Source organism: Centruroides vittatus, unplaced genomic scaffold (assembly GCF_030686945.1).
Source record: "Centruroides vittatus isolate TY-2023 unplaced genomic scaffold, ASM3068694v2 contig_3118, whole genome shotgun sequence".
NCBI lineage: Eukaryota > Metazoa > Arthropoda > Arachnida > Scorpiones > Buthidae > Centruroides > Centruroides vittatus.
This window is the reverse complement of record NW_027122009.1, coordinates 544,061-564,607: the sequence shown is the minus strand read 5'-3', so window position 1 is coordinate 564,607 and position 20,547 is coordinate 544,061. Positions and strand designations below refer to the sequence as shown.

Below are 20,547 nucleotides of genomic sequence, written 5' to 3'. Positions count from 1 at the left end.
GAAATTCTAATTAGGGCCCCTCCTATCCCACCACAAAAGAACTTTCCTCTCCAAAAATCCCTTTAGCTCAACTAGAAAAAAAAACTGAATTACCTGACCCCATGATCAAAAGAATTGTTTTGATTGTAAGGTATAGGCTTTTCACTTGACATATTCAGCTCTGGGGACCTATTCTAAGTTGTATCATTAAGCTAATGAATACAATAAAAACCAGTTTCTATCTGAACCACTGTGAAAATGCTATTCCGAGCCGTACATTTCATTTTCCGTTCTGATAGCCACATGCAAGCTTTTCTTATCAATCATTCTCAAGGTGCCATTAGGAACATAACGAAAGTAAAAAGAACATGGCAACTTTAGGTGTAAGGATGATTACTTCACCAGCAATTGGAGAGAGAAAATTAGGGCATCGAGTTTAAAGGGAGCTCAAAATTTTCTTCAAAAAATAAAATTGAATTTTGATATTTTTTTTTTTACAAATCAACAAACTATACTTTATTTTTTGTAGTATTTAATTACATTAATAACCAATATTGTTTATATTACATTTCTAGTGATTTCTTCTTTTTACTATAAAATTTGATTTTTTTTTTTTATAGATAGCTTTTCTTAGCTTTTAGCAGCTTTTTTGCAATCAAAAAATGACAAACAAAATTTTGTTTATCACTCTTTAAATTGTACCTTATTTTATGTTGCCAATACTTTTTAACAACAAAACATTTATTATTAAAATTAATATGCTTATGTTAATTCTTTTTTTTATATGAGACTTCTAGAATTGTAAAGGGTAAGGGCCTAAATGCCTAAATCTAAAAGGCCACAATGCCTAAATCTGGCCCCAGCTAGAACCGAAGTATTTTAACAAATATCTCAAACTGACAAGTTGTAGTTAATTGACTGCAATGTCCCTTCATTGATGACATTTTAACAAAACTATTTGACTAGTGCTGGTACTGTACATGACAATACTAAAACCACGTGTTTTGCTTAGAAAACAGCAGGTTACAGTCACACAACAAAAATAAAACATTAATCTAAACTGTGGTTAAAGCGTAACAGCTATTGATAGCATGCATCTTGACCAACTCCCCATAGTGAAACCCACTTAACATGGAGCACAGAATAGTGATTTGTTTAAGGTTTGTTAACTGCCTTTGGCTAAGGGGACTTATCGAATGTCCCGTGTATCATCCTCGTTATTGGAAGAGCTCAGAATAGGTCCCCTGGTTTGGCTGAACCACTTTGCACCACTGTAGTTCCACCACCAAGCAAGACCTACCACTCACTCGTGAATGACCCACATTTGATACAATTGCTTGGATGCTGGTGGACAGATATCTTGCAACATAGGCCAAGATTTTCTTCTCAAATCAATATTTGAATGATGGCACTTTGTCCTGCATGTGTTATGGCTTTCTAGTCTCTTTCAGACAATGGGGCATTTGCTGCTTTGCATCAGTAGGGAAAGTGCAGACAATACAGGACTCTGCTGTCCTTGTGTTGTCATAGGCCATTCTGTAAATGAGGCACATGCCTGCTAGCTCTTTAGTGCTATACATGTCCATGTTGACAGGTTCCATCAAATGGGTAAGAATCATATGACCCCAACCATTACTAGACTTCAACACTACATAGTTCTGGCTCATTTTACCCCATATCTGCAATGCTTGTTGCATAGCAGCTCTCAAAATTTTTCTCCTCTTTGCTTACAAATTTACTTATAAGTTTAGATTTCTAACATTATTCTGATTTCATTCAATTATAAATAAATGGCCTTATTCTAAAAGCACCAGAACTATATTTTGGCTAACTTTTTTTCTACAGAATTCATCTTCATCATCAGATCTTGAAATTGAAACTATTTAGAAGAAATAGATTTAAACTATTAGTTAACAAGTTATGATACAAAAATATCTTTATTTCAGTATTAAGTTTGATATGACATATATCATCAAAAGTCTGATACCAATGTTGAAAAAATTAGAATTCTTGTATTTTCAGAATAGGGTCATTTATAAATAAAATTATTATATACAAATTTGGAATGTGTAATTTAATTCTATATTTTCTAACTTATAGTATATATTTTAAATTAAAAAAAAATTAAAAATATGATTAAAAATTGCAGCCCAACATTGTGACGATGTTACAATAAATAATTGCTTGTTAATAACAAAAAAATATTTTAATACAAATATACTGAGCATCATTATCAACAATATAATCACTATACAAGACTAAAATTTATCGTTCTAATTCTACTCGTGATTTTCCTGTATTTTTTGGCATTTTTTTCGAATGTGAATCATCGATATCTTTTGGTTTATAATAATGTGGAGCAACTTCTAATAACCACTGACCCTCAATTTCTATCAATTGTCTCATATATTCTTTAGTAGTAAAAACTAATTCATGATATATTACACATCGTGGAAGTTCTTCAAAAAGTGAACTATTAGGATGAATCATAACAGTCTGCTGATGTTTTATTGTCTTGTAGTGACCACTTTTGGATAAACGAGCTGTATTATAAAAATATCCAGATGTAATCGATTTTCGTATAGCGACTGTATCGGTAAGATTTGAAACCAGATCTATTTCGACACGTTCCATTAGTCCTTGTAATTGTTCTCTTATGTCCCTAGCTCTTTTCATCGAACGATGCTGGATGAAATTTTCAAAGCACCACTGAGTGGAATAATCAGTTTCAACCCATTGGTTATAAACATTAAGTAAAGTCAAATGATCACCACCCGAAACAAAAAAGTTCTTCCGAGTTGTATCAGCATGAATGATTTTATCTTTAGGTCTATAAAATATTGCATTATTTACAGATAACATGCCAGCAATAGTTAAAATTTCTTCTGAACATTTATATTTTTCAGATGCTATTATCATCTTTGACATCATTGGATCTACAGGAAATTCTGCCATACGTCTCCCCAATTTTGTGAGCTCACCTAAATGATTGAGTCCACCTAATGCATACAACTGCTCTAATGCCAATACTAATGTCTCATGTGGAGGTGGATCTATAAAATCAAAATGTAACAAATCATTTACTCCTAAAGATTTCAATAAAAGAACAACATTTCCAAGATTAACTCTCTGAATTTCTGGAATAGTATCATCCTCTAATTCATTCTGATAAGCCCATGCAGTAAAAAGTCTAAAACATTTTCCTGCAGCCACTCTTCCCGCACGACCTGCTCTCTGATTTGCAGAAGCCTTAGAAATAGGAGTTACTACCAATGACTCCATTCCTGTTCTGGCATTATAACTATTTTGTTTGCAAAAACCAGGATCAATCACATATATAATGCCATCAATCGTTAATGATGTTTCTGCAATGTTAGTAGCCAACACTACTTTTCTTGCACCTCGTGGAGTTGGCTCAAAAATCTTTGCCTGCATATCAGATGGTAAATTGGCATAAATTGGTAGAATAAGTAATTCTTTTATTTTAGAGCCTAATTTTCTAGTTCGTTCCAACAACAATTCTCGACAAGTTTCAATTTCTTCTTGGCCAGTTAAAAATACCAACACATCTCCTAAAGGTTGTGTAATATGTATTTGTAACACAGTGACAACACAAGCATCTAAATAATCAGCTTCGGGAGCTTTTGTATAATAAATATCAACAGGAAAGCGACGACCAGGTATACGAAATATTGGAGCATCATCAAAAAACTTGGAGAACTTTTCAGCATCTAACGTAGCACTCGATATTAGTAACTTTAAATCTGGACGGAAACGTGCAATATCTTTAACCAATCCAAAAAGAATATCAGTGTGTAAGGTCCTTTCATGAGCTTCATCAATTATGATAACACTATAAGAATTAAGATCCGGTTCCGAAAGAAATTCTCGAACTAACATTCCATCCGTCATATATTTTAAAACTGTTCTTTCCGAAGTACAGTCTTCAAAACGAATACTATAACCAACTCGACTTCCCAATTTAACACCCATTTCTTCACTTACTCTAGCAGCCACACTCATTGCTGCTACTCTTCTAGGCTGCGTGCATCCGATTTTCTTTCCATCATTTGTATAGCCAGCCTCGTATAGATATTGAGGAATCTGAGTCGTTTTTCCAGAACCAGTTTCACCTTCAATTATCAAAACTTGATGATTTTCTACGGCATCGAGAAGATCATCTTTAAACGGATATATTGGTAGACTCTTTCTCGTTTCTTGAATGGAATGCTTTTCTACCTCTTCTTCTACAACTTCATTATCTTCCTGATCTCTCGCTTTACTTCCAGGTAACTTAAAAGTTTTAACAAATTCTATTCCATCATCGAGGACTAACTCGTACTGCTTCTCTTTCTCCAAGAATCTTTCTTTTGCATCACGTGCACCAAAACGCATCTGCGCAATTCCCAATCTCTCTTCTTCCCATTTCTTTTGTTCTGCATTTGGTACTTTCTCCTTCTCGTCAATTTCCACATAGGCTTCATCAGCTTTCTTATTCCTATTTTCCTCTGGCATGTGATATCTCTGAATTTTTTCCAATTCTCTCGCTTTTTCATGTTCCTTTGCCAATCGAAGGATTTTCTTTTTGTATTTAATATCTTCTTTCTCATGTTTTGTAAGTTTGGTTTCCGAGAAGAGAAAAAATTCATCCTCAATATCAGCTTCCAATTCAGTAATTTTATCATATTTTCTTTTTTCTAAATATTTTCGTCGAGAGTCGACACGTAATTTTGGTACGATTTTCTGCTTGTCTTCAGCCTCTAACTGAAGCCTTCTGGCTGCTTCTGCGTAAGCTTTCTTGTCTGATCTTTCGACAATATTACGCGTGTGTTCTTTGTCCTTATTTTTTAACCTTTTGGCAAATTCATCTCGCTCTTTAAGGTCTTCTTGCCTTTCTTTTTCCAAACGTACTTCATCGTCAGACATTTCGGCTTTCTCTCAATTTAATAATGGCGCCTACAAGTTGCCAACCGTAATCTAAAATTTTAAAACTTTAAAACCTATTCGAATGAATAAATATCCATGGAAAAAATAACAATAATAAACTTTGAAATCGAACTATATTATTTACTTAATTTTAATATATTTATATTTAAAAAGTACACTACATTATATTTAACTAAGTTACTTCATCTTGTTTCGTTTCATATCTTCATTCACTCGAGCGATAACAGCGCCAATATTAGAAAAAATTATTTATTTTTTTCGCATCTGCTAAGGAAGCGATTAATAATTTAAACTTACTTCGCTTTAAAAATTAAAAGTATTTCAGTCAATATTTCGGTGTAGATGTTAAAATAAAAAGTCTCAAAAGAAATAGTATGAAAAGCTATTTTTAAAAATCAAGACTTCAATGCATTTTTCTTATTACCTATGGTTTGTTCTACCCGAATACAAACATTTTGGTTAGATTCGAATTTCAATACACGAAAAAAAAACTATGTTTAGTCGTAACTTCCTCGTGTGAAGTATAAAATTCTTAAAGAAAAATACCAAAATTATTTTGTTATATCGTTATGTGACCGGAGGGTCGGCACCTCTCTGATGCCTTGTCAGGAATGACATCACCGCAGTGGCGTGCCGTGACATTTGATGACAGGGAAGCTGTGTTTCTGTAAGAAGCCGACTTCCAGGGGCAATCAGTTAATTGCGCGTCAGTGATGGTCTAGGACAGTGGTTCTTAACCTTTTTATAATCGCCGCCCACCAAATATTTCATAATTTTTTGTGACCCCCATTTTTTAATAATAATTTATATTTGATAATTTGATAATTTATCTATAATAAATTGATTTTTTTATTATTGCTTTATTTTTTATATAATAAATGTAAATCATAACTTTATTATTTCATTATCTATTTAAATAACATTCAAACTTCACAATTAAACATGAAAACTCATTAATTTTTAACAGAAAATAAAATAAGAAACATGTCGATAAATCGATCCAATGTCGATGCTAAAACTAAACTAAAACTAAAACGCCCACTTGTCGTAAGGATTTTGCATATCTTTTGCAAAAATATTTAAATTTTCAAAGCCTACTATTTTTCCTAATTATTTTTAAAATTCCAAGCATTAATAGTTTCTTAAAATTGCTTTGGAATAAAAGAAGTAAATACTGCGGTGTAAGTAGCATATTTACATTTATTTCTTCTGTACTAACAAAGTTGTATGTAGGAAGAAATACAAAATAAATAAATAAAAACTAAATAGAAAAACTTTATCTTTCTTATTTCACTTTTCAATACGATATTCGGATTATACATCAATTTTCTTTTTATTATATTCTGAAGGAAATTTTGCATAATTTGGCGGCCCCCGGCAAACTTCTTATGGACCCCCAGGAACCGCGGCCCCCTGTTAAGAATTACTGGTCTAGGGTCCATTCGTATTCATTTGTTCGATAAGCCAGTAAAAACTGTAGACTTCTCTAAATGTATTTTTAATATCACAATTACATTCTGAATCGCTAGCCACGATATAAGGGCTAAAATTAAAAATAAATTATAAAAACTTACTCGGTGAAATAAAATGTGCGGTGGATATACATACCTGGTACAATGTATTGTTCGATTGTATTAATATACTTTTAAAGAAAATTATAATTAAAATATAGCTTTGTAAAGAAACGTACATAAAAATAACATAAAATATTCTTTACTTTTTAAATCTTAAAACAATCTACTTAGTCAAATATCTTGATACGAGTAGCTAATGGATGGAACTAGTGACGGTCCAGGTAGGTGTGTAGTGAGTGTGTGCGTGCCAAATCCCGAGGGTGCCGATACCGGTCAATGTCAAATGCCTCTTTTGTCGCATCACTAGTATATCTCAAAGGACGCCACAGGGCTGTTGTAAATTTTAAACGTTTCTCACCGTAGCTGTAAAAATCTAACTATGTTAAACTTAATAGTCATTCGTTTTCTAACTAATTCGTTTTAATACCAGGTGTACACGGAAATCAGTTTCCCACTGTACTGAGCGAGTGATTGGTTCTATTAAGCTTTTGTTGAAGTAAAATTCTGGCTCTTTCAACAGGGTTTTATTTATGTCCCCATTCCCTAATCTCTTAATTATTCAGTCACTTCTTAAGTAGAAATAAGTCGAAACCAGTTACTTTGTACCTGAATATCTGTAGTCTTGGGAAAACAGTGGAAAGACAAATTTTTATGACAACGGATATATAAATCGTAAATTTAAGGAAAATAAATTCTAGAGCTTTTTTTTTGTACCATTGTATGTACTGTACGTCTCATTCATTAAATTTGGTTGTAAATGATGCTGCCAAAGTAACAGTTAATTTTTAACACTGTACTAGAATTGTACACGTTTTTTTTGCATTCCTTTACAGATGGGACATACTAAATCGTAATATCACCGGTTTAACATTGAAATCCGTAAGTAATATAAGATGGGAGAGCGGAATAAACGCAGAATAAATATATCAAATATTTTAATGGAGTTTTTTTAAACTCCCGTCAACTATACAGAACTATCATAAAAACGTTCCAGTAAACTCCTATCGGTTGGGTTGTTATAAATCTAGTCTAGGGTGGGCAACCCTTTTTATAACATGGGCCAGAATAAATTTTACGTTTTTTTCCGCGCCGTAGTAGTTAATTGACGCCTTCTTGTGACTCGTAATTTTTTTAGTCTGCAAATATGAAATAAATAAATAAAAAGTTAATTACTACATTTATTTCTCTTATCGTTTTCGAAAATTACAAAGAATTGGAAAAATAACTATTAATTAGTTATTTTTCCAATTTAATAATCTATTAAAAATCTCGCGGGCCGGATAGAAACTTTTAGCCAGCCGTAGCTGGCCCGCGGGTTGCCCGTTGTTGATCTAGTCTCCTCGTTATTCACATAATCGGGCGAGGGTGGCCGAATATCTAGCAGGCGGCTAACAGCCCACAACCGCTCCGGGATATAAAGTCGCGTACTCTTTACGCGTGTGTCGCTTCTACCAGCTAAACTGTGACGTTTGTGCTATGTAAAGCGCATGCGCCAATGCCTATAATCTGGCTGCTTGGAAGTTGACAGGCAGGCGGATAACAGCCCACAACCGCTCCGGGATATAAAGCTGTACTCTTTACGAGTGTGTCGCTTCTACCAGCTAAACCGGGTGAGGTTGGTGCACTGTAAACCGCATGTGCTAATGCCTATATAATCTGGCTGATTGGAGACTGACCCGGTTTCGACATTCCTTCCGCCACCGAATTATTCGACTATACAATAGCAATCTTATCGTTTTTTTTTCACATGTAGTATAGAAATTTGTAAAAGATACATAATGCAGTTATAATAAAATATTAATTTTAATTAATTCAAAGTACGTTAAAATATGAAAATTTATATTTTATAAAATTCAAGGGAAAGTCATTGGAAGGTGGAATCGGCGCTTCCATCGCTTCCAATGACGGCACGCCACTGCATCACCGTGTCTCAGTTGACACGGAAGCCGCGACGGCAAGTTTAGTTTGAGTTAAAAAGTAGGTCACGCGAGCGGCCGCGTGAGTAAGCGATCGGGTTCCAGATGGAGACGAAGAGACAGCCCGACGGAAGTAAAGTACTCAGACACTAAAGTTACAACTAAATAAACGTTTAATTTTAACGAAAAGGAGTACATAATACAATATACAAGATATATATCGTGGTATATCGACTTAGCATATCTATCTAGCGGTCGCGAGAGTTCGCGAGTCGGGAAATACCCATAGGCGGAACCAGGAAGGGGCATGGGTGGGCACGGCCCCCCAGTTAACCTGGTGCCCCTCATCAGAAAGCGTTCGAAAAGCAAATTTTAGTTGTACTTGTGAAAATTTTTACTTTTAAATTTTACCCCATTTTGAGGGTCTCGAAAAGTTCACATATAGTCATAACCTGTATCGCGCGAAGGGTCGCCCGTACACCCATGGTTTATTAGACTTTTTTTTTGTTCCTATTAATATGCTCTACAGCCCTGTTAAGGTCCCAACCACCTCACACACATCTAGAATTGTCCCCGACTGTTTGACTGCCCGTTTGGTATCATGAAATCGGGACAGCAGGTCAGAAGGTCGCGTGAAAGCGTCTTTATCGACGCTGAGAACTTAAAGGAGATATACTTCCAGGTGTGAAAGTTGACAGATAGTTGACAAAGTTGATGTTACGACGTTAAATTGTTTATGTTGAAGTCCCGATTCGCAGTTAGGGCGCGTTTTTTTATGCAGCGCTCGAGAAGCGCTTTACAGCTAATCCTCTGAAACCCGTTTCTAAATGGCCAACACTGCTCGTGACGCCATTTCGCTACACTTTCGCTACATAAAAAAACGCGCCCTTATATACAGGGTGTTTATAATTAAAGTTCCACTTTGAAATGGCCATAAAATGAAAACTACTGGACAGAATGTTATCAAACTTGGTAATAGTGTACAGGACGTCGGGGGATTTTATTTCCCGCGAAAAAGATAGTTCAAAAACTCATCACCAACGGGAAATGGCGCTGTCTGCAATATTGTTAAACGAAATAAGACATGAAGGCATCGGCTGATAATGTTTTTAATCGTTTCTAAAACGTGTAACAAAGCATGTTCAATATGGCATCCACCATTTTCCGAAAGCAAGCTAAATTCCTCCTGATATGCTAAGAGCTATTGTTGAGAACACAGTAATGCAATTTAACTTGCTTTCGGAAAATGGTGGATGCCATATTAAACATGCTTTGTTACACGTTTTAGAAACGATTAAAAACATTTTCAGCCGATGCCTTCATGTCTTATTTCGTTTAACAATATTGCAGACAGCGCCATTTCCCGTTGGTGATGAGTTTTTGAACTATCTTTTTCGCGGGAAATAAAATCCCCGACGTCCTGTACACTATTACCAAGTTTGATAACATTCTGTCCAGTAGTTTTCATTTTATGGCCATTTCAACGTGGAACTTTAATTATAAACACCCTGTAGATTTACAGTGTAGGTGGAAAGTAACTAAGCACTAAGAAATCGCTATAATTTCTAAAGTTCTTAAGTAATGACAATGAAAATTATTTGACATGTGCAGTGCCTTATTAAATGGAAATACAGATGCATGTCTTAATTGTAGGTACGTGCCAACCCATCATCAACTCCCCATATTCCATTCTGCAGGCAGTCTTCAGCTCCTGCACGTAATGAAGTTTCCATGAACGATAATTCAGTGCTTTAACACCGCATGTATCCACTTTCGCGAGCAGCCTTACGTGTTGATTTATGCGGGCTGCAGATGAACAATTCCCACATCGACGACACATTTTCCTCAGATCATGATGTGGATGGACAGCTACGTAGTTCTGTGCGTCCGCAACCAAACCTGTGGTCATTAGCTTTGAATGACAATTCTTGATTGTTTCCAGGCCGATAGGGCATAACGTCCCTTCACCATATCGACGGCTGAAAATTATAATATCGCCACTTTTTTAATTAAATTGTATACAGTATATCAATTTGGCTGAACTTAGAACATCTTAAGCAGTATTAGAGAAAGTAACTCATAAACCCAATGCCGCAAACTTCTAAGGGAAGATCAGGAGAGAGAGCAGGATGTCCAGGTTTTGTGGTAGTTAAAGCATGTTCTCGTAAATATCGCGTTTATAGAAAAATTATTAGAGTTGGTTTGGTTTATTTGGCTGCGACAATGCGACACGTGAGCGATCTGCCAAGAAGGATGCCTCCCGGGAAGACTTTTATGTAAAGCTGGCCTCAATTTAAGTGTTACTAACGCGAAGAAAACGCCACGTGGCCAGTCCGCGCGAACTCACGACCGACTACCGGTGTTCAGTGGTTTTATCCACTCGGTTATTGAAATTAAAGAATTTTTAAAATGCGTTAGGTTGGTCACTCGATGTGATAAACCCTTACGTAAGATAACCTTTGTAGTTATATAAATCAAATACTATAATATAATAAATATAATAGAAGGGTTAGAAGTACAAAATAATCTAATAATAACGAGGTTGAAGCCGAAGTTTTAAACGACAAAACGTGTACGTCGGACGTCGGACGTTCAGCGCCGCTTTCCTGTAAGCCTAGAAGTTTGACAATGGCGTTTAGAATGTCGAGCATGATTCCACTGACTTTCCAAACACCATTGTCAAACTTCTAGGCTAAAGGAAGCGGTGCTGAACGTCCTACGTACACGCTTTCGCGTTGAAAATTTCGGCCTCAACCTCGCTAATCTTAATGTTTGTATACTTATTTTTTCCCCAGGCAATGCCAGACATACCTGCTTGTGTCTAATAAATTGTTTTATCCACGAGTCAATTTCTTCAAATTGAAATTTATAATTGTTTTACTGCAAATAACTTATCGTCACTATAATTTATATAAAATTATCAAATAATCTCTTTCCACAGTTATACTTTTCTTCGTTGCAAAATCGGAGAACAAAATCCTGCTCCCCCATACACACACCAATATCCATACACACAGAAAAATCCCTAGACTTATTTGCACGAAATTTTGTTAGCGTTATTACGCTAAACAGGATTTAATAGGACCACTTCGCATTACTTGTCGTATACGAAGGATGTAAATTTAAAAGTGCAACATTTAAATTATAAAATGATTGGGATACGAAATAATTGAACGAATAAACAATGGACATAATTCGCATTGTATAATAATAATAACTGGCTAATTGTTGGAGATCCTTCTCACAATATGGCAGAAATAAGTATGTTCGACGTCAGATGCCCCATCTGCCTGGATGTTTACATCCAACCAGTTTCCCTGACATGCGGCCACGTTTTCTGCAAGACTTGTATCATGCGTGTCAGGGAGATGAATCACTTCTGCGCAGTGTGTCGATCTCGGATACGAGAAATCAGATAAAGAACGGATCGAGTAAAAGAAGTGAAACAGATCATGGCCACTCATTACATAACGTGCGAATTTTGTGGCAACGCAAGACTTTTATCGGGAATACGTCGGCACTGGGAACGATGCCAAAAGGTCTCCAGAAATTCCAACCGGAGAACCCAGAAAATCCATCGATGCGCAAATTGTCAAAAAAAATCATTTCGGCCAACGTACTGTTCAAGCGTCTGGGGAAGAAGAGGGGGAAAAATCATCAGTCTGTTTACGATGCGCTGTGAAAAATATCGTTTCACAAGAATCGGAACAAAATTTTCACGAGGGGCTGATTTGGAATATATATATATTACAAATTGTATTGTAAGGGACGCCATTTTACAAGTTTTTGGAACTTGTAAAATGGCGTCCTTTTTCGTCTGCCGATCGAATAAATCTATACATACATCCGCTATTGTGTTTAGGCCCGAATCCACGAATTATCTTCTTATACTTTATAAATAATGCTTTTATTTAAAACAAAAGAAATACACGCGAGAATTTTTGTTTACTGAGAATCGTACGAACTTTTAACAATAATTTCGCGCCAACACAAAATAATTCGTGGATTCGGGCCTAAACACAATAGCGGGTGTATGTATAGATTTATTCGATCGGCAGACGAAAAGGAGCGCCATTTTACAAGTTCCAAAAACTTGATTTTTTTCTTACAATCTTATTGTAAAATACATTAAGAGTTGGATCCGTGGGAAGACAAAGCAGCAGGGACCACTTCCCCGTAGAAGTTTTCCGGAAGACGTGCCCTGGTCATGCCTCCTGGGAAAACACTGGATCGCCGAGCTCTGTAATAGAGTCATGTCGGTCATCTTTCCCGGTTCCGTTCTCGATATTAAGGAAGGACAGGCAGATGACGAAGGACAGTAAGTATTTATAGATCTATAATTTTTCTCAAATTGCAGCCCAATAAGTACACTTCTAAACATTGATAAATACGTGATAAAATTAATTATTCTTTAATTATCGGATATATATTTCGTAAATGCATGTTAACTATACTATTAAAGGGACAATACTCAAGATAACAGCATGGCTTTTTGTCGTCATGAATATATTCACAAGGTGTGTCTGAAAAGTTTAGTGAATGTTCTCATAAAATAAAGGAAACAAGAGATACAGACAAAATACTTTTACTGGGATTCAAAGTAATCGCCATTAGCGACAACACACATTTGACATCGGTTGTACAGCTGCTGGAAGCTGTGAGCAAACACTTCTTTCGGTATTGCTCGAAGCACAGTTGTCACACGTTGTTGGATCTGCGCAATGTCGGAAAAGCGTAGGCCTTTCAGGCGGGGAACAAGAAGAAATCTGCAGTTGCCAGATCTGGAGAATATGGAGAGTGTTGAAGAACTGTCACCTGGCGTGTAGCGAGGAAGTGCCGTAATGTTCACGCGTTGCTCCATTTCGCAGTGACACTCCTCCTCACACTGATTGCGTTGCATTGTTTGCTGCCCGCACTTCTCTTTAACTGTCGTGATTTCGACGCTAGGGGGCACTAGTTGGCAAGTCTCTCTCTCTACGTTTGCGTGAGTGCAACATCCTAATCAGCACGGTTATTTAACTATGGGACCATTCACCGAACTTTTCAGACGCACTTTGTATATCTTAGTTTTCCACGAGTATATTTTTTATGTTGCGTACAGGTGGTTATTTTGTGATAATACATTGCTAATTTCGTAAGAGGGTCCCTTAGCCTATATATTTGGCTATAATTTTTAAAAAATTGTAGACCTATAAATGCCTATTGTCGTTTGTTTCTATGTCAGTCTATCTGTCTGTCAATCTCGAGAACAGAATTGGTGAGTAGATATGGAAAGCTTAGGGGCAGGAGACCCCGATTAACTATACAATAACTTCCGGTGCAAACCGGAAGTCACGTTATTTGAATTCGAAATTTTTGTCCTGAAAGGAGTTATATAGATAACTCAATTGCTAACAGGAAAAGTATGATGTACAGGAGCAAGCCACTACTAATTTGAGTTGGAGAGCATATATTTTAAATTAAATAAATTTAAAATGTGATTAAAAATTGCAGCCCGGCATTGTGACGATGTCACAATAAATAATTGCTCGTATATTGAACACTTTCCATCCTCGTGACTTTAAAAAATTTATCTATTTCACATTGACGATATTTTGATGGCATCTCGAGTAGTAATTTGTGATATATTGATTATTTTGTTCGTACCTCATTTTGGATCTAAAAAGTATGGCATATGTTCAAGATATATTCAACTAACATTATCTGTAAGTAATACATATTATTTTACTTCTCTAATCGACGATAATTAATTATTATGTAGTCCTTGTGTTCGATATGTCTAGAATTTCACAGCGAAAGCTAAAAATGTTGCCCGAATAGGTAAGGAAATTTAAACGAACAATACAATAAAAAAAATAATAACCGCGTGTTTAAATATATCTTCAGTTATTAGTTTATTGAAATATCAAAGAATAATTCACTTATCATCAATATTTTGTTTGTAAATTTAAGATAAAATTAGTCTTCTAAAACACTTCTACAAATTTCCAGTTTTATTCTTCTTACAATAAAAATCGTTTTTGTTAACAGTTATAAAATGACGGCTTACTTAAACGAACAAAATTTTCAAATTTAATATATTCTACGCTATCTGCAAGCAAAATTTCAAATTTCGTCTTACATTACTTATTTGATGAAGATGAATTTAATTAAAAACTATTACGAAATTACCAATGTTTATCCTAAAAATTTGCAATGTTGAGTTTTGATAAGTAACAATTTTATAATAAGTCAAACTTTAAACTCGTCTTATGAAAAATTTATTGACATTGCGCAGATCCAACAACGTGTGACAACTGTGCTTCGAGCAATACCGAAAGAAGTGTTTGCTCACAGCTTCCAGCAGCTGTACAACCGATGTCAAATGTGTGTTGTCGCTAATGGCGATTACTTTGAATCCCAGTAAAAGTATTTTGTCTGTATCTCTTGTTTCCTTTATTTTATGAGACCATTCACTAAACTTTTCAGACACACCTTGTGAATATATTCATGACGACAAAAAGCCATGCTGTTATCTTGAGTATTGTCCCTTTAATAGTATAGTTAACATGCCCATTTACGAAATATATATCCGATAATTAAAGAATAATTAATTTTATCACGTATTTATCAATGTTTACCTGTATATTTTATTTCAGTATATGTTATTTTCATATTTTCAGTCTGATGTTTATAATTTTTATATTATCGCAGAGAAATTTGATTGTTCTTTTGGAGAAAATCCAGCAACGAGTTGCTTAACTTTCCCGGCAACATTAAAACCTGCGTTTGTGACGCAATCTGTTATGATATTTTATTATTAAATTTTTTTTATATTTTTAATTATTATAAAATGACAAAAAGCTTAATTTGAGGGTAGGGGAGTTTATAAAAGAATTGTAAATGCTAATAACGAGTAAAATCATCGAAGAGGCGGGACAAAAATATACATCGTCTGCAATGTACAGTAAATTAAACGAATAGTCATCATTATTGGAAACCTTTAGATGTCAGAAGTGCTATATTGAAAATCTCAAACTTAGAAGGTTTATAGAGAAAGGAAAGATAGAATTTCAGTACCCTTTATCCATATTGTAGATTTATAAAAATCCACATCAACAGCAGGCGTGAATTTCGACATAAATTTAATGTCTTTTACAAGGGCATCGCCAGGGGGCAGAGGGGAAGCTGCCCTCCCCTAGAAATTCGAAAAAATTATTTAAATACTAAGTTTTAATTAAAATAATCTTCTTAAACTTCTTGAAAGTCATAAAAAAATGTTTTAATTAAGATATTTCTTTTCCTATACATAGTAAATGATTAAAACTTTATGAATCGTTTTTATTTTACCTACATGCAATTCATATTCTCTATCAATTTACATCTTGGCCCCCTGGCCGGCGTCGTCCTTTGGTCTTTTATCTTCTCCTTTGAAAGTGGGTTTACTGTAGCAGCTTTGGTTTCATTTTTGGAGACACAGCCACTGTTGTTGTAGCCTGTAGTCAATTGGAATTCCGCTTAATAGCTGCAATTTCAAACATTTCACACGTAAAACTTAACTTGTACTGTACATAACATCAGTGCTGTAACTAGGGCGGTGCCCCCCAGGCACAGGGCGCAGACCCTGGGGGGCGTATAAATGACCTGGACCAAGTTTTATATCATAGTTTTGGGCGTAGTTACAGAAGCTCGCACCGGGTGCATAAAGGACTAGTTACGACGCTGCATAACACGGTTAATCTTAGTGTTTTGGAATACCAGATGTTTGATCTTAGTAAAACTGTATTGTGTCATAAATGAAAGATGACTTAGCAACGCGTTGGCAATCAAGAAAATCTTTACGTTTGAGTGAAATGAAAAATTTGTTTTTCCTCTTCATTGCCTTCAACAAAATGCGTATGAGTGAAACAGGGCTGTATATTTCTGAGGACCCAAAGGCTCGTTCTAAAACACTGTGAGCTGCATCCAATTTCTTGGATGACTGAATGCTAGTTCTGAAAATTTTTGTTCAATTGTTTCCATCTTTTTTTTTACTTTTCAGAAAATACTTCAAAGCAGTTGACATGATATTGTTTCTGTTTTGGGTATGCATGAATACGACCATATTAATGTTTTAATATTTCGATGATCCTACACAACACGATCTAAAATTTTGACCAATGCACTTCGATGTGATATCCTGCACGCCCACTTATTTGTTCAGGCCAGAATGCACAATGCCTGAGGATGAACAGTGACCAGTTAAATTGTAGCAGTTCAGCTTCCTCTTGAAGAAATGTCACTGTAGTTCTTGGAAGAGCAATCACGTTTTCTAAATCAAATGACAGAATGCAATGGTCATCTTGTCCATCAATCTTGGTCTGTCCCTTATTTTCCCTTTGAATGTGCTGTTGAAATATATCTGTCTCTTCTGTATTGTCCTTTTGTTTTTGCTCTTCACATATATCACAACAGTTTTTCTCTTGTGAAAGGACAAATTAAATTCATTGTTAAATATTTTCCTGTAAACCCATAGTGAGACAGGATCTGTTCTTTGTAAAGGTTGTATATAATTGAAATTGATAAACCTTATTTCAGATATTGCCTTGTATCAATTTGCAATAGCATGATTCAATGCAAGAAAAAGATGCAGTGTGATTCCTCACTTCATCTAAGCAAGACTTGGATGTGCTTTCCTCCTTGTTTCTCCCAAAGAATGCCTGTTTCATATTTGATTAGATTTGAATAATAATACTGTAATCTCTTTTCAGACACATCCAATGTTGCAAAGAACTTTTTGTACACTTTGATTTTCTCTGAGCATCTGTAACTAAATTTCTTTCAATTATTCTCAGTACTCATGCATTTCTTCTTTTCTTCCTGTGTATCCAGGGCCAGATTATTGAATAGGCAAAGTAGGCAAATGTCTAGGGCCTGTAATTCGGAGGGGCCCGGCTTCAGTGCAGAAGATTTCTCTGTTTCAAAACGAGTTAAAAATTATGTAAGAAATTCGATAGGACAGAGAAGGTTGTATTTAACAATTCCTACTAAGCTCTGCTCGAGGTCAACAGTCACCCGTGCATCAGAAGTAATGTACGCCACGAGATCTCTCACCATCTAGAACATCTAGAAATATTCCTAGGGCCGCCTCTCGTGGTAGTACTGATGTATGGTTATGATTTATTTTCTAAATCTAAACTTATACGTCGTGACATCACATATTCGATATAGTGTTCAAGTTGCTTGAGTGCAAACATATTACAATTCAATAGTATTTTATAAAAGAGTTAAAAAGGGTGACACTACGGTGTGACTTGGGGTGACACTATGATATCCGCACCGGGTGTCACCCATGCTAGCTACACAAATGTCACATTATATAAGATTTGTTTAGAAGCAACTTATTTAAATGGAATCCCAATTTAAATTTTGTCTAGGGCCCGCTAGAGGCTTAATCCGGCGCTGTGTGTATCCATTATGAAAGCTTGAGTTTCTCTCTCAGACAAGTTCCAAAGATTGCTATGAATCTGTTCCTTTTCTTGTGTGCTTAGGAGTCCCCTACATTTGAATTTGCAAATTTTGATGAAGCATTTTTCACTTTAAACCTGTCATTTGTGAACGATTTCTCCTTTACTGTTTTCAATAAGAATGGCTCATTTTCCTTTTCTGGATTTTTAAAAAACTTTCTGCCCTGTGAGCACTAAGAGGGCCTCTTTTAGTAAGTCCATTATGGGTTCAGCCATGCCCACAATGGAGCGGCTGGGTAATGAAGGATAGGGCCCAACATATCCAGATGGACTGGGGGTTTTAATTTTGACATGTAAACTTATCAGCCGAAGTAGCCATATATTGAACTAACAGAATTCCTTAACATGTAAATCTCTGTACCTCCATCCGGGACAAATAGTATAGTTACAAACTAACGGGATTTCAAACTATCCGAGTTCAAATTAACAATTTCCTGTATTAAAAAAAATTATAGCAGTTTCTCAATGCCTAGTTACTTTCCACCCACCCTGTACATTATGATCTACCAAGAAAATTTTTACTTGAGTACCTATTTATTATTTTGTTACAAAAAGAAAAAACTAAAATTAAATAACTACTTTTCTCTAAAGTTCAAAAAGCATTTAATTGAAAATAAATGCTTTTGAAACTTAATACTAAAAATCATTAAATCCAGTAAAAAAAATGGAACCTTTCTAACAGAACATTTTTGACCATGTATAATGGCCATCTTCAGGTTCTAGGATGGGACATAATAAATGAAACAGAAAGCAAATTTGAAATTATAAGCATTCAAAAAATACAAACTTAGTGAGTCACATGCACAGAAGCATAAATATATTAAATAAAATATAGACAATACAGTTAAAAAATAACCAAGAAAAATATCAAATGCAAAATAAAATAAATAAATAAATAAATACAATAAAATATACATATATTGTAAGTAAAAACATAAATACTGTATAGCAAAAGGTAATAAACAATACTATAATACTTCAAATAATGCCCTCCAAGCATGCAATACACTGCAAAACCTTTAAAGTTAATTGCAGTCCCTTTCTTGATAGCTTTATAAATTTCCAGACTTTCCATACATTTAAGTCTAGTTGCAGCTGAGGCACAATGTAGTAGGCACACCAATTAAAGAAACATCAACATTAGTCACAAGTAAAGGCCATGAAGGCAGTTGTACAGTACATAAGTGCTTCCTAATTCTCTTGATGTTTCTTGATTCTAGTGCCCAAAGATCTATATGTAGCTCCCACATATTCGTAGCTATGATCCATCCTGTAGACCTTAAATAGAATCATCTCATCAATGGGATCCTTATCATTTGTAAATAATGAAAAGGCAGTAGGACTCCCTTTTGTATGCAAAGTGTGTATGTGGGACTCTAAAGTTGGAGAGTTCTGCCATTTCCTTGAAGATATCGTACAAAACTGTGTTGTAGGTGACAGTTCTAAAGAGCATATTATCATCACACCTGGAATTCATCATTTGAGCATGCAATGATGTATGATGGCCCTAATAAATGTTTCTGTTAATAAACATTCTCGTTTTTACTGCATTTAAGGTTTTTTGGTATTAATTTTAGTAATTACATCCAGTTTTTGGAATTTTTCATTTTAACTACATGGCTTTCTGAACTTGTTTACAATTTCTAAAAAAAAAGCATTTAATTTCCATTAAAAAGTTCTTTTCAATAAATTTTTATGTGAAAAATAACTATTTAATACTTAAAAAGCATCCCCTAAAGTAAGCAAACATGTATAGTTTTCCATATGAAAGAAACTACATCATTGATTTGCTTGCTTAGCTGTTTGTTGCTTAGAAGCATTCGTTACTTGCTTTTTCTTTGTTTACTTTTACTTTTTAAAAGTAAACTTTACTTTTCAGATTCTTTGTTTTGAAGAGGTGAGGGTTCAGACTTTGTCTGGGACCTCACACATATATCTTTAATCCTGTCCTATTCATTTTCTGTGCAGTAATCCATATTTTAATCAATTTTATCAAATGCACCTACTTTTAGTGCTGTTGCCACAAGAATGACATTGAGAGAATCACATTGTATTTAATATAAGGGCTGTAATTTCATTACAAGCAAATGATATGCTTGTAATTAAAACTATTTTTCTTTTATAATCAGATGATTCAATGTTAAAAACTTCAAAATTTCGATATAAATAATTGGAAATTATATTTTTGTTTGTTTAAGTCAACTTCAGTTTCCTTTGGAACTCTAATTAAACATTCTAGATAGCACATAATTAATGAATATATAGCAATAATCTAATACTCTATAAAATATAAAATGTCCAAATCAGTTATAACTGTAAAATATTTTATTTGGAAGTGAATAATTTTTGAATTATTCTTATTTAATACATAAATAAATGTAATATAATAAAAAAGTTTTATTTTGATATTCAAATAAATATCAATCATAAATTAGAAAAAAACTTTCATTATAACACTTATAATTTTACTATATTCATAATTTTCTTTAAATCTGTTGCCCAGTTTCAAATTAATTGGATTAATTATACTGTTTTAATAATAATTATTTAAAATGTGGACTAAAAATTTTTGTATTTACAATTTTAAGTGTTTAGTTTTCTGAATCAATATTTATTTAAATAATTTATAAAAATGAATAAACTAAA

The 20,547-nt window shown here is 34.5% G+C and overlaps 1 protein-coding gene across 1 annotated transcript; it reads right to left on the bottom strand.

The window, feature by feature from the left end:
- Positions 1–2,140: 2,140 nt before the first annotated feature.
- Positions 2,141–5,053, bottom strand: l(2)37Cb (lethal (2) 37Cb). The gene has a single exon (XM_067267926.1). The coding sequence runs from the start codon at positions 4,903–4,905 to the stop codon at positions 2,245–2,247; it is 2,661 nt and encodes an 886-aa protein (XP_067124027.1). The 5' UTR covers positions 4,906–5,053; the 3' UTR covers positions 2,141–2,244.
- Positions 5,054–20,547: the final 15,494 nt, after the last annotated feature.